This window comes from Physeter macrocephalus, chromosome 12 (assembly GCF_002837175.3).
Source record: "Physeter macrocephalus isolate SW-GA chromosome 12, ASM283717v5, whole genome shotgun sequence".
Classification (NCBI taxonomy): Eukaryota; Metazoa; Chordata; class Mammalia; order Artiodactyla; family Physeteridae; genus Physeter; species Physeter macrocephalus.
This window is the reverse complement of record NC_041225.1, coordinates 54,648,726-54,663,551: the sequence shown is the minus strand read 5'-3', so window position 1 is coordinate 54,663,551 and position 14,826 is coordinate 54,648,726. Positions and strand designations below refer to the sequence as shown.

The window sequence follows — 14,826 nt, the reverse complement described above, 5'->3', positions numbered from 1 at the left end:
AGGCTGAGGGCTACAGCCATGACACAGCCCTTTCATCTCAGCCGTCTTCAAAACTGCCATAAATTATTGCTGCTGGATGTAGTGCCAGGATCCTGGAGCCCATTTTCATGTTTAAGAGGATTTGAGGGGTGTCCCATACCACCCTACTGGCTCAACTAGCTAATGACGTCTCCTCTCCACCTCAGCCCTTCCGTGTAACATGGCGGTGACTTTCCACAGTGGGACCTGCCCTCGCAACAGAGAAGTAGGTTAGCTATTTGAAGGCTGAGAAAGATGTAGCATAGACGACAGAGAAGGGAGACAGAAGGGAGAAGGGGAGGCCATTAAACCACTTCAAAATGACTTTTAGAGTTTCAGACTGTGTAGAAAGCAGCTCTGAAACTCAGAGTGAAACCTCAATCTTTCGTACATTCATCTTTGAAGCCAAAAGTTGGTGAAAAGACTGGCTATGAAAGCAAACCCCATACTTTCATAAACAGCAAATTTAAGTAATTTCCCCAAATTTCCTATGTTAGCTTTGCTTTAAATTACTATGGCTGCCATCAATAGTCTCCCTCATCTTCTCTTTATATCCTTTATCCCCACACCTTCATTCCTCAGATTTAGGGCTTACAAAGAAATTGAGATTTCATTTTCAGCAGAATATATCATGACCAAGCCTCATGTGGGGCTGTCTGTACATCAGAGAAATAGAAGTGTCTTGCGGCTTGTCCTTCCCTCCTTTATAAGAAGTAATCACCTCCAGCTGAGCCAAGTTGAGCAAATGCTCAGTTTTCACATGATTTTGCTACAGCATCATAATGAATGCACCTCTTTGATGGAAGAAAGAAGCTCCATGGAAAAAATAATTTAAGGATTTGGAGTTGGAGCTGAAAACATGGGCTGCTTTGTTCTTATGACAACTGCTTCACCATCTAAAAAATTTCTCCAGTTTGAAGGATCTGTCTTTCCCAACCACAACCCTCAAGCTACAATAACAGACTCATGATTTTTTTAGATGCCAAGGTTATGAACACTCTTTTATGAATATATTCCTTTGAACTCATTTCTTTGAAGAAGAAAAATAGCCCTGTGTGTTGCAGGGTTGACAGTAATAGACAAAACATACAAATTGTTCTCTTAGGGGCAGTAAAATGCTCCAAAATGCATATAGAAAAATTCCAAATACAGCATAATGTTTATGGAACCCTGCCTTTTAGCTATAATTTTTACAGTAATATTTCTGACTGGCATTTTTATACAGAACATATTTCAGGGATTAAAATCAAGATTAATGCCTTAAAATGTCTCCCTTTCCAGTATCATGATTGCTTTTCCCATATTAGTACAAACTCTTAGTGAGTAGAATTTTAGAATGTGCCACTTAGAAGGAAGTGTCTGAGTTAATCTGCTTATGTTTTTATTTTTCCTTTTATCTCCTTTCAACATATCCTCCAACTTCCTCCTCTAAAAATAATTCAACTAATGTCAACCCAGCAGATTATAGTAGATCTATTTATTTCATTCTGCATCAAAAAGAATTTATTATTTAGGCTTATAATTATATATGTAGTATTGTCAACTAATTGTTAGGTTCCTTATTAAAACTTCTTTTCATTCTGTTTTAATATCATCAATTAAATCATTTCTTTTCTGGTGTTTAAAAAAAATGTTTTCCCTGAACCCCTTTCAGATGTTTTCACTCATCCAAAAATTAATCCAGAAAACTCAGCCTCTTTTAATCCTGCTTTGTGGCTTAGATTCTTTAGCCCTGGAACCATTCGTGTTGATTTCTGTTATACGCATGCTTATGTAAAAATAGCCTTTGATATGGCAGAGAAATAATTCTATTACAAATGATGTGCCTCTGAAGCCTAACATTGCAGGTGAACCCTGGCAGCAGTGATTTAAGAATGCTCTCCCAGACTGAGTGAATGACCTATAAAAATTTCAGGACACAATTGTTGCTTTGCACTTGGCATTAAGAACTTTCTGCAAAGGTCTTTTCATGTAAAGAGGCAGTACTCTATAAAGTGCTTCAGAACCAGACTGGTTGGGTTCTAAACCCAGCACTGCCACTTACTAGCTTCATGATCTTGAAGAAGAGACTTAACCATTCTGAGCATCATAAAATGGGGTTAATAATACCCCTTACTGGGCTTCCCTGGTGGCACAGTGGTTGAGAGCCCACCTGCCAATGCAGGGGACACGGGTTCGTGCCCCGGTCCGGGAAGATCCCACATGCCGCGGAGCGGCTAGGCCCGTGAGCCATGGCCGCTGAGCCTGCGCGTCCGGAGCCTGTGCTCCGCAACGGGAGAGGCCACAACGGTGAGAGGCCCGCGTACCGCAAAAAAAAAAAAAAAAAAAAAAAAAAAAAAAAAAATACCCCTTAGGATTGTTGTGAGGATTAAGTTGGTAAAAACATATAAAGCACCTATGACACTGACACTGAGTTAGTACTCAATAGTGTTAGCTGTTAACATTACTTAACTCACAAAGGCACGACTTCCCTTTATATCATTTTAGAAGTAGATTTGTAAAATAAAAAGAAACCTATAAAAATCTAGTTCTATAAAATTTACCAACATGAGATTATAGACAGATATTGTTAGATATAATTGTCTATAACTCTGGCTATTCTTTTATAAAATTGTATCAATTCATATAGATAAAATTATATTGATCCTTTTTTTAACCTGGAAAGTTTGTTTTCATAAGTAAATTCCTTTCCAATGACTTTCTTTGTTATTGAACTTAAGGTTGCCATTGCTTTCCCACTCAGCTTGTCTATCTCACTCCCTACCCAGCCTCAGCACATTAATTCAGTGAGGTTTATTAAATGTCTGCTCAGAACAGATAACACATGAAAAACAACAGCCCCCAGCTAACTTCATCTATATGGCAGGATCAATTTCCTAATTGTTTAACTGATCAAGTTTGTATTTTTAGATAACCATTTCCTATAGCCAAAGAAAAATCCATGAATTCCTATGTGTTTCCAGCCCAAACCATTTTGCTTCCATGAATCTCCTGAAAGAAATAGGCTATAAGTAATTAAACAAACTTGAATACCATATAATTTACCTACACAAAAATGATCCTAATTTCTGTCCTCCCACTGTGTTACCTTCATATTGACTCTGGAGGACACACTCAACAGTCTCTGTCTTCATCTTAACCCAAGATCAAAACAGAAAATAAATGTCTGGTAATTATATAATTTAACAGAAAAAATGCCAAAAGCTTGTAGTTATAGTTTGATTATAATGACATAAAAACTGCATTGAAAATATGTGAGGGAAAACTAGAGTAAGTGGTGACTCTACTAATATAATGAAATTATAGGGTTTTTTTCTTTCCTCCATTTTCTAGATTTTTGGTACTGACTATAATATTTTATAATAAAAATGTTAAATTTGTAAAACTCTATAAAAATTGAGCTATACTTTGTTATACAATTTTTCATTCATATATTAAAAAAGACATTCACAACATGGCATTTAATTCTGATTTAACTTCCATGAAATAAACCGTACAAAGATTTCTCAAAGAAATTGAGTCTTCAAATGGCATCTCTGTTTTGTATTATATGCAATAGATTCCCAAGTATAAGAAAATCATAAAACTAAGGCTGCACTTTGCACATGACCATCATATTTAAGTACTATTTAGAAAAACGTGATACTGACTATACACATCTGATTTAGCTTCATAGTTTCTTATCTAAAGACGTTTTTAAAAGATATTTACCTTCAGTTTTTCTTACATTTCCCTTTCTTTATCACTAGATGAAAATGAATAAGCAATTTGGACATGACATAAATCTAGGATACTCAAAGATACCTATAGAATGAATCTATAGGATAGAAGTTTCCACACAGCATCTGGAGTCAGATTATTTTAAAGGGTGCCTTGACTTTTGATTATAATACTAGATGCAATTATCATAAACTAAACCAGAATATTACAAATGAAGATATTCTAACACAAAGACTTTTAGGATTTTGTTTAGATTATCAATGGTTGTTTTATCCAAATTTTCTTCATTGTCATCCATGGTGTGCCAGACTTCAGGGAAAGGAGATGGTATCAGATGCAAAACTGGAACACCTAACAAGAAGGAACAACTTGTAATTAAGTGCATATTTCCCATGAGTAAACTAGAAAGTATCATTCTTCAAGGAAATCTGAGTAGGACTATACTATATACTGTACTACACTATACTATATAAACACAGCTGATAGTTCATCATTTTCTGTGTACGTCCCTGTATCTTACCCTTATACTCCAAAGTCATTCATTCGTTAAACAAATGTTAAGTAATTCAGTAAATAATTATAAAGCACTTACTATGTACCAGCCCCTATTCTAGGAATTGAGGGTTCATCAGTGAAAGGCAAAGCCCTGCTCATATGGAGCTTACATTCTACTAGAGAAAGAAACAAATAAACAAATACAAAAAATAATTTTAGAAAGTGAGAAGGCTTATAAAGAATAGTAAAACAAGGTAAGGGAATAGAGAATGAGAGGCAGAGAGTAGGGCCAATAAAGAGGTTTAAAATCAGGGAAGGCCTCTTTGAGAAGCTAACATTTAAATAGATGTAACAAAGGAGAAAGCAAGCTGTGTGAAGATCTGGGGATGAGCATTCCAGGAGGCAGTATTAGCAAGTGCAAAGGTCCTGAGGTAGGAGTGTGCTTGGGCTGCTTGAGGAACGGCAATGTGTTCCTCAAGCAATGTGGCTGGATCAGAGCAATAATTAGAGAGAGAGGTAGGAGGTGATGGCGAGGGAGAAAAGAGTTATAAAATGGAGGCCCTTGTAGGTCATGATAAAGACTTTGGGTCTTTTTCTACTTGATGGCAAGCTACCAGAGCTTTAGAGTAGGGAAGTAACATAATTTGATTGACATTTTTTAAAGATAACTCTTGCTCCTACGTAAAGAATAGGGAGGCGGAACTTCTCTAGTGGTGCAGTGGTAAAGAATCTGCCTGCCAATGCAGGGGGCACGGGTTCGAGCCCTGATTCGGGAAAATCCCACATGCCGCAAAGCAACTAAGCCCGTGCGCTGCAACTAAGCCCATGCACTTCACTACTGAGCCTGCGTGCCTAGAGCCCGTGCTCCATAATGAGAAGCCACTGCTATGAGAAGCCCACGCGCTGCAACCAAGAGTGGGCCCTGCTCGCCACAACTAGAGAAAGCCCGTACGCATCAACGAAGACCCAACGCAGCCAAAAATAAATAAATTTTTAAAAAGCAAAAGAATATTGCTTCTTTATTAGCAGGAAAACACCAGAGTTACACAAACTATAAGAATACAATCTAGGGCTTCCCTGGTGGCGCAGTGGTTGCGCGTCCGCCTGCCAATGCAGGGGAACCGGGTTCGCGCCCCGGTCTGGGAGGATCCCACATGCCGCGGAGCAGCTGGGCCCGTGAGCCATGGCCGCTGAGCCTGCGCGTCCGGAGCCTGTGCTCCGCAACGGGAGAGGCCACAACAGAGGGAGGCCCGCATACCACAAAAAAAAAAAAAAAAAAAAAAAAAAAAAGAATACAATCTAGCTCTATGAAAGGGAAGGCAGGATGTCAGAGGTATATGAGATTTGATAAATATTCTATGTGTAGGAAAAAATATAAAATTGTCCTCAGGGATTTGGAATGACTTTCATAAAAAAAATAGAAGCCATGAGATGATTGGTGAATGACTTAATTAATCAGTTATTAAATTTAATGGTTCTTCACACTTCTAGACTGTTGCAAATGCACATAAAATACAAGAAATATAATAGGTAAAAAACACACATGTGCAGGCATGCATACATATATACACTCATACATTACCTTTTCTTAAAAATGGAATATGGTCATCCTGAATCACACCGCCATAACCATAATTCTGGAAATACTGCCTCTCCCAAGAGTGATCCTTGAGCAAACCTAATTCATGGAGTTCATGTTCTGCAGATGATAATTAGACAGCAGATGAACATATATTTTTATCTGATCAACAGTCAGATGCATAAGGAGTTTGAAATCTTGACACTTGGTTTTAAAACATTATGCAGTAGTACACCCATGACAAAAACCTCTGAGCTGCAGGAGTCAGGCCTCCCCAGAGGGCCTGCGGCCTCTGCCCTCACTGCCCTGGAGGTGGGCGGTGAGACCCCAGGACAGGAACCCAGCCTCTGGCTCCAAAGAAGAATCAGGCCCTAAAAGAGAGCCCTAACAAACTTAGACAGTGGTTCTCCTCTGGTTCGTGATCTTAAAGCTGATTTTGCTGCCATGTTTGGCAAAGCAAGGGCCACTCTGTTCTCCCAGCAGTTCCAAGTCTGGGCCACACGCCTGCTTTTGAGGAGGAGCAAAGACGGGAGCAAAGACGCCCCCAGGCCACAGCAGGTCGTCAGGGCGGTCACCACGTTGTCCCCTGAGGGCAGGCTGCCGGCTTCTCGTTTACAACCAAAGATGGTCAAAAGCATCATTTGTATCTTCAATCAAATCAAGCACTCAAAGACACAGTCATATTTTGGTAACATTTAAATATTCAAAGTACATGATGAATACAAGTTCGCTGTCAGAAATCTTTACAGCATCTCACATGCCTTTCATTCTATAGATGACGCAGCAGGGAGAACATTTCAACGAGATTTTTAAAAACCTTTGTCTTTGGCGTCTGTTTTTTAAAGTTTTCAAACTGTAAATGTTGGGCTTTGTATTTTGATGTAAACTCAGAATAGTGGCATTTGGGGCCAGTGACCAAAAACCAAACCAAACTTGTAACTGACCATGGATCTTAATAAACCTGTTCTTGGTAAAAAAAGAAAAAAAAAACCTCTGAGCTGAACTTGGGTGTGGACATTTTGGAGTACTTCTAAGAGTCACACGTGATTCTAGCTTTACAGGTGAGAACCGCCTTAGAATCAGAAACTCAACAGAACAATGGAGAGATGGAGAATGAGAAAGTTAGAGGAAAATGGAGAGAAAAAACACAGGTGTAGATACTTACAGATCCTCAATCCTGCATGAAGAATGCCTTACAAGGAGATGCAGAGCTTGAAAGGGGAATCCTTAGAGAGAATAGGTATGAAGTACTACTATACTGAGTGACCACTCTTTGGGAAAGGGATATCTATTATGACTTGCATCAGTGGTTCTCAAAGTGGTCTCTGATCAGCTGCATCAGCACCACCTGGGAACTTGTTAGAAATGCAAATTATCTGGTCCCACCTCAGACCAACTGAATTAGAAATTCTGGGGGTGGGGTCCAGCGATCTGTGGTGTAACAAGCCCTCCGGGTGATTCTAATGCACGCTAAAATTTGAGAACCACTGGCCTACATTCCATCAGTCCTGTCATCTTGCAACATAGAACCCATGTATTACAGGATTACATATAACATGAGCCTATGTTACAAGATGATAAGAGATCACGAGAAGAGTTTAAGACAACTGAATGAAACTTTCCAGGATTGGTTATTTTAATTACTAAATTTAAAGGGTAAAATTAGACCAAGTGGTAAGCATTCATATGTAATGTGATTTTAGGAACATCAAGAAAGCCATTACTATGACCAAAACAATATTCCCATCTGTTTATTGATAATTATAATTCCTTTACCTTAGGATACAACTTTTCCTTATACAATTAGAGATATGGTTTGGAGTGTAAGTATCACTCGGTGGGTTATACAATGGGTTAAAATTGTATTAAGATGTGAGTTACTGATATAAATTCATTCCAGTGGAGGAAATAAGAGAAGGGAATCAAATCCTTGACAGAAGGCCAAATCCAATTTCTTGAGGCTACTCAAAGTAAGGAAAACATGCTGTAAGGAAGTGCCCCCAAGAAGCGTACATTAATAATACCATAATAGCAATTCTTTCAAACTAGAAATTTAAATTTGCCAAAGATAAGCATCTGAGGGTCAGGTAAAAGTTTCTTTCATAATATTCTAAATCTCGATAGAAGCACGTTCTGAACTCGTGGCAAAAGCATGAATTGAGATGGCAGCATTTTCCCCACTGCTGAGAAGAAAGTACAACCCTATCCTGCTCCAAGAAGTTTGTGTGGCTAGAAAGGAATTCTTAGCCTGATGTTCTTGCCTCAAAGCAGGGCTCCTGGCCTGGATTCTATAATAAAATTCTATCGCATGTTCACCTCTACCTGATGCCAATTTTTTGTGCTTTGTTGTGTTTTGTTTTGGGGTGTTTGTGTGTGGAGAGGGAGGGGTGTATGGAGTGGAGGTACAAGAGAAAGAAGTTATTCTCCTTTTCCTTCTGCAAGCCCCAAGCCTCTCTCCTGAGCCATAGATATCTTTGTTTCCGTGGCTGGTCTGGCCTAACCTTATCTGGTCTCTTCCACTCTCATTTATTTGACACTGAACCTTCTCTTAAATGACTCTTGAAGGATTTTGGCTTGCTCTTGCATCGCCATCTCTTACTCCTTTGGACAATAAGCAGAGATTGTACTAGATTTAAAAGAAAATCACATCTGCATAAAGCAGAAAATAGAAGATGACAAAGACAGAGATGGAAAAGAAAGAAACATTAAAGAATATCTTTTGGTATCATTATGAGGACATAATATTCATCATTATCCAACGTGCTTTGCTGAGTTTTCCCTAAAAATGCATTCCATATGCTTCAAACAGGACTCTGAGAAAATATTTCCAAGCCATTTCTGAGGATATGCAAATATGAAATGTAGTATTTTATGTTTACATTTCAAAATTCAGTTCCATGCAGGAAAATAAAGTGGGCCTTCTAAAAGAGATGAATAGGAATAATAAACTAATCAATAAAGCAAGAAAAAAAGCCAGTAAAGTATATTGTATACTCAAATCACACACTTAAATCATAAATTCTGAATTTTAAAACTCAGTGTTTGTCAGTGGGAAGAAACCAGGTTTGACTCTTTAATAACCGTGGTGCTTACCAATTGCTTGAAGTCTATGAAACCATCTGGCAGTGTTTGGGAAAAAGTTGGGAAATGTTGGGTTTGGAGCTCCAATTAAATCCAGTAAGATCAATAAGTCCTAAGGGAGAAAAAATATTGTATAATTACTGTCGCCAAAACACATTTCATACTCATCAATGGAAAAAAAAATCAGTCAAAACTAACTGCACTTTAATAACTGAGAATAAAATGGGGAGCTGTATAAATGAACAAAAGGGTTAATAACATTGTAAGTGAATCCTTTGGGGGAAATTTTTAAATCTTGCTTATGCAATGTGGACAAATGACAAATTGTAGCTTCTTTTTGTCTGTAACCCCAGAAGGATATCACTAAGGATGAATTAGAAGGAGGACATTTGGATAAATGTTTCATAGGAAAAGAAAAAAAATACATTTGCTTTATTTTCAGGTGGGTAGGCAAGCCTGTCTGATCTTCTATTCCATTCTAATTAGCCATTTTATCCCCAGTCTATAATAACACAACTGCCAAAGGAGAGCATTTGGATAGTAACTATTTATTCCTTAAAGCAGCATATAAGAAAATTTCCTTGACTAGAAGCTCTATGAGCTTAGTCCCTGGATCTCCATTTCCTTTTCTATCAAACAAGAAGCTTGGGGCTTCCCTGGTGGCGCAGTGGTTGCGCGTCCGCCTGCCGATGCAGGGGAGCCGGGCTCGCGCCCCGGTCTGGGAGGATCCCACGTGCCGCGGAGCGGCTGGGCCCGCGCAACCGGAGCCTGTGCTCCGCAACGGGAGAGGCCACAACAGAGGGAGGCCCGCATACCACAAAAAAAAAAAAAAAAACAAGAAGCTCAAGCTTGCTGATCTCTAAAGGTCCTTTCTGGCTATAAGCCTCTATAATAAACCAGTGTTTCTTAACTTATTTGAGCCATAAAACATCAGCAGGCTTGAGGACTCCCTGAAGACTCACCCCAGATTAAGAACTCCTGATTTATATAAGTGAGGTAAGGTATGGGTAAATATCTAGCATTGACCCTGACATGTAATAGATAAATATTTTCAGAGTCTGTGACTCTAAAGACATAGTATCTACTAACTCATGAATAATGATTGAATATATTCACTGGGAAAAAATAGGCTTGTTTGAAATAGGCGTATATTCACAAGGTTGGATAAGCTCCTAAGAGTTTGTTTCTGGGGGAAAAATTGGTCTAACTATCTCTATGGCTTCATATATTTGGACTGGTAAACAAATAACTTTGTTCCTCCTGACAATCTCCTCTGAACCCTTTTTAGCCACTTGAGCAAAAGTGTTTAAATGAGGTACCAGTTATGTTCTCCTAACCCCTTATGAGCTGCCAGTGGGCAACGGACAGAGAGAAAGCCAACGTGAGATGCGCTGGATTCACAGAGGACATTGAATGTGGCCATTTGGACTCATAGGGTGAAGGTCAGTGATAGGGCAAAGAACAGGGATGGACGGAGAGGGTTAGAAACAGGCTATCAGTCCACAGATAGGGTGAGGGCCAGGGATGGATGGAGCCACAGGGGAGAATGAAGTCTCAGGGGTTCCATGCTGTGGTCAGTGAGGACTCAAATACTGAGTGAAAGTCAAATATGGGAAGAGAGCCAGAATAGGAAGGAAATTCAAAGGCGGAGTAAGGGACTAGGTATGGGCTGTGGGGTCAGAATGGGGGATGAGGAGGGGGCCATAAGTTACACCCATTACTTGGTAATAGGAGCAGGGTTTTAAGGCAGCAATGAAATGTCTCCACCACCATGTCAAAACACCACGTCAAAACTGACACATCAAAATGTCCTATACACACTTGGAGTCACTATAATGCTTTGAAGCCACCGAGGAAATTCTTCACTCATCCCCATACTATGTTCCTCTCTTACTCCATTTCCCAAGACCCCAGCCTCCTCTGGCTTGACAGAGGCCTCAATGATGGGATTTGCTCTCTCCACCTCTATACTTACTGGGGGAATGTGCTCCCGTGGGACTGAAATGAATCTGATGTTTCCTCATTCTGAATTTTTACATCATTTTAATTGAGCTCCGTCAAACATAACTTCTAAACTAGAATCATTCTTTTTTAGCTCTGGGATTCCTCAAAAACCCAACGCCTGCCAAAAGAATGTTCTATTATAAACACTCTGCTCCAAGAATGCCGTGGCATTTTTAGGTCTTTAATTGGCTTCCCCTCCCTGCCACAGGCTTGCTTTGAACCAGAGTCTGTAGCTGCAGCACCGTGAAAATTACCTGGACTCACCATGCCGTGCAATTGGTTGGTGTCCCTCGCTCCAGGTGGATGTGCAGTTGATGCCATCTTGGAAGCTAAGTGCCGAGACCCATACAGAGAATCTTGAGGAGACCAGTGAAGAAAAGCCTCTTCTCCGTCAAAGAAAATTAGCTGGAGTGAGAGATCTGGCTTCGAGTCTGAAATATTCTGATTAAAAAAAAAAAAACAGTAGAAAAAGAGCAAAAATATGAGAACTAAAAAATAGCACGCTTTCCTATTAACTGGACAAAAAAACAGATGTGCTGTGAAGAAAAGGAAGAAGCCAAAAGCAAGTGAAAATATGCCAAAATTTATTTTGCACCATTTCCTCTCTGAAAATCATCACGGGTCCTACAGTCTTCAGCCACAGAAATCTCACCTTCTTCACTCCCTCTGAAACTAGAAGTCTTACACTTTTTTCTTACTCCTTAGAGAACTCTGGAACTCTGAAACTGCAGTGGTGGACACTGTGACACAACACCCAGGTCCCTTTCAGAAGGGTGCGTTGTCCCTGTTGCCAATAGAGGTGTCCGCAGAAGGGCTTCGGTTGTTAGTCCCTTTAAGGACTGGCTCAGCCATGGGGGTTCCTACATCCAATGACTGGCCTAAGCAGGTGCTGGGGGCTCTCTAAAGGGCCATGCTACCTCCAGAGCTCCCCAGGGGTTGACTGAGGCTGTTGCTGAACCTGTATGGAAGCCCGGCTCCTCTCTCTGTCTACTGCCATTTCTTTCCCCTCCCTGCCACAGGGGTTGGGCCAAGGCCACTCCCTACGACGTGATTGAAATGCTAACCTCCACGTCAGAGTGCGCCTCCCAGGGAATCCAACCTGAAACCACGCAAATCTTTCTTGCTTCTCACCTTATGTAAGTCTGCAGTGTTGTACTGAGTCTAGGTTCAAGAATCTGCCCTTGGAATGCAACAGAGACACAAAGAATGGTAATTACAGTCTCTCCCTCAGAGGAACCTACACTTTAGTTGGGTTAGGGAAAGATGAAACAAATACACGGGTATGGCAAAATGTACCAAGGGTCACAAAACTCCTCTGGAAATCGGATAGATTGCGAAGTGGAATCCTTGGAGTGTCAGGGAAGACTTCATGAAAGAGACAGTATTTGAGTGGAACTTAGAAGGGTGAGTAGGATTCTGATTGATTTTATACTTTCCACTGTCTGACTCCTCTCACCTTTCAGATTAGTCCTTCTGGTACCCTATCCCCACAATCCTTCAACCCCATTGGAATCCATAATCTTTTGAAATGTTCACCTTTTCTCAGTCTTTCCTTTACCCTTATGATGTCCTCACTTCACTATATATTCAGCTTAAATTCCAGAGTCAATCATTCTAATTGCTCCCTGCGTACACACTCAACTCCCGTGCTTCTCTCTGCCTTGGTCAAACTCACATGGCAAAAACATAATATTAAGTCCAACTCTCTGCCTGCTTTTTGCCTGCACTCAGGCAGCTGAACATGGATGAAGAAAAATACACCACCATTTGCTCTCTCCACCCCTGTGCAGTACTGGGGAATGTGCTCCCGTTGGAGGAACTGAATCTGATGTTTCCTTAATCTGTTATGGATAACACTTCTCCTCTTATCTCTCTAAGGATATTAAAATAGTGTTCTTTAAGTTATTTTCTGCTCCTGTACACTATTTCCTCTGAGTTCATTTTTCAACTTGTATTATTTGTTTTGCTTTCTTTCTTTCATGCTGGAGATGGTCCTCAAATATCTGATCATCCTTTGTGTTCATTTGCATTGAACAATAAGATACTAAAACACTGATTAGAGACGCAGATTGGTTGGCTCCACTGCAGGGCAATCTGAAGCCCAGTGAGTGTTTTCACTGAGGATCCCCAAATGTCACTATCTGTGGGTCTTTTCTATGAGGTGGTTCACATTCTCCAGAGAAGGATCCTCCAGGTTCCTGTCTGATGGGTGTGAGCTAGCTGCTGTCCTTCTCGCGCTGGAAGTGAGGGAAGGCTAGGGAATCTCACTGCTCAGTGTGTAGTCTTTCCCCTAATCTCATTGATTTCCATGAGGCACCTCATTACTGCCCTCTTTTATATCTGGTGTCCCAACATCCAGAACCTCGCTGGTTCAATTTCTCCAGAAAAATATCCTGTCATCTCCTACAAGGGTACAGGTGGAATACTCACCTACCTGCCAGCTGTGGGGTAGAAATCTTATATACCTAAGTGCTCCTTATACAGACTTAAAACACTCTCCTCCTCCGCCCTCTGCCTCACTTCTGCCTTCCTTACTGTCCCCTCCCATCCCTGAGCCAGTCAGGATTTTTCAGGGGACCACTGGCTTCCTTTTTCCCCTCTGGGGAATGTGACGTCTCTCTACTCTGATATGTCATCTGCCTTTTCTCCATTCACCTTCTGTCTTCATACGGTGGTTTCCAGATGTTCACTGGATTCTTCAAAGATGGAATTTTTCTTGATTGTTTTAGGGTGATTTCATCAGAAGGAGGAAAATGTCTTTATCAAGTGAAAAGTAAGTTATCTTTGTATGGTAATCATTTCAATTGTCTTAATATTACTCCTTAATTAGGCCCCAAGAAAAGGACAGTTTATTGTATTTTGAGTCTCTCATAACTCCTGACTACTAAGCACAGGATGTGTCTATCTGTATACTATATATGCACTCAGGGTTTAATAAGAACTCAGTAATGAAACAGATTGTCTCACTGGCAACACGTGTATAGTGCATACGTTAGTGGAGACAGTCTAAGTTTCCAGTTGTTTAAAGGGCCTTGACTGGTTCCAAAGTTCTAACTCCAAATCAAACAGAACACCAGGGCAGAATAAGACTGCCTGGGACCGGAGACATTCTGTTCATGCCCAGGGCAGAAGCAAAAGGAGGCAGTCTTCATATTCTGCAAGCTTGAAGGTTTGGTTTCCTCAGAAACGTCAACAGCTTGGCGACTCCAGTGTTCCGTGCAATGACTTCCTTTCATTCTCTTCTCTTAGCACCATTTCACTTAGATAGGCATGGACCGTTTTGGACAATTATTCTGAGTCCTGTGAGGCAACTTGCTCTTTTTACTTCTTTTTAGGATTGGCAGAAAAATAACTGTGGCCTTCAACTTCTAGTAACTCAGCCTAGTATCTCGGAGCTAGAAAATCTGCATGGCTAGATTTTCTTCTAGTCATTCTTCCTGGCAATATGACAAATGCCTAGTGACCAGTGTTAACAGGGTCAGTATGTTACCTGCAGTCTTTCCCCAACCAAGGCTGTATCAGCTAATGCCACAACACTAAGGTGTAAAAACCACCCGAAACTCAGTGGCTTAAAACAACAATCATGAGTTCTGTGGGGTCTGCAGGTCAGCTGGGGACAACTGGTCTAGGCTGGAGAAGCTCTGCTTCACCCTGAAGCTCTGCTACACACTGCTCCACAAGCCTCTTAGCCTCCTCCTGGGACTGGCAGGCCAGCCAAGGCACTCTCTCCCCATGACGATGGCAAAGACATGACAGAGCAAGTCCAATTGCACAAGCACATTTCCAGCCTCTGTTTATGTCATTGACTAGCATCCCATTGGCCAAGGCAAGTCAAATACTCGACTCCAGAGACAAGGAATGAGGAAGTACCACCTGCTAAAGTGGGAGGGCACAGCAAAGTTACAAGACAAAAGAGGTGAATGTATAAT

At 40.7% G+C, this 14,826-nt stretch overlaps 1 protein-coding gene across 3 annotated transcripts in view; it reads right to left on the bottom strand.

Annotated features, from left to right (window-relative positions):
* Positions 1 to 3,235: 3,235 nt before the first annotated feature.
* QPCT (glutaminyl-peptide cyclotransferase) overlaps positions 3,236 to 14,826 on the bottom strand; it is a 28,881-nt gene continuing 17,290 nt past the window's right edge. Inside the window, exons 5-9 of one of the 3 annotated variants that reach the window (XM_028497104.2) lie at positions 12,029 to 12,052; positions 11,162 to 11,338; positions 8,906 to 9,005; positions 5,816 to 5,932; positions 3,474 to 4,089 (exon numbers count right to left, since the gene is read on the bottom strand). In XM_028497104.2, the coding sequence (XP_028352905.1) occupies positions 3,944 to 4,089; positions 5,816 to 5,932; positions 8,906 to 9,005; positions 11,162 to 11,338; positions 12,029 to 12,052 (564 nt within the window). In that variant the 3' untranslated portion in view covers positions 3,474 to 3,943. Of the gene's footprint in view, positions 4,090 to 5,813; positions 5,933 to 8,905; positions 9,006 to 11,151; positions 11,339 to 12,028; positions 12,053 to 14,826 lie in introns of those variants that run through there. The other 2 variants (XM_007103378.3, XM_028497105.2) reach the window with 2 other exon arrangements.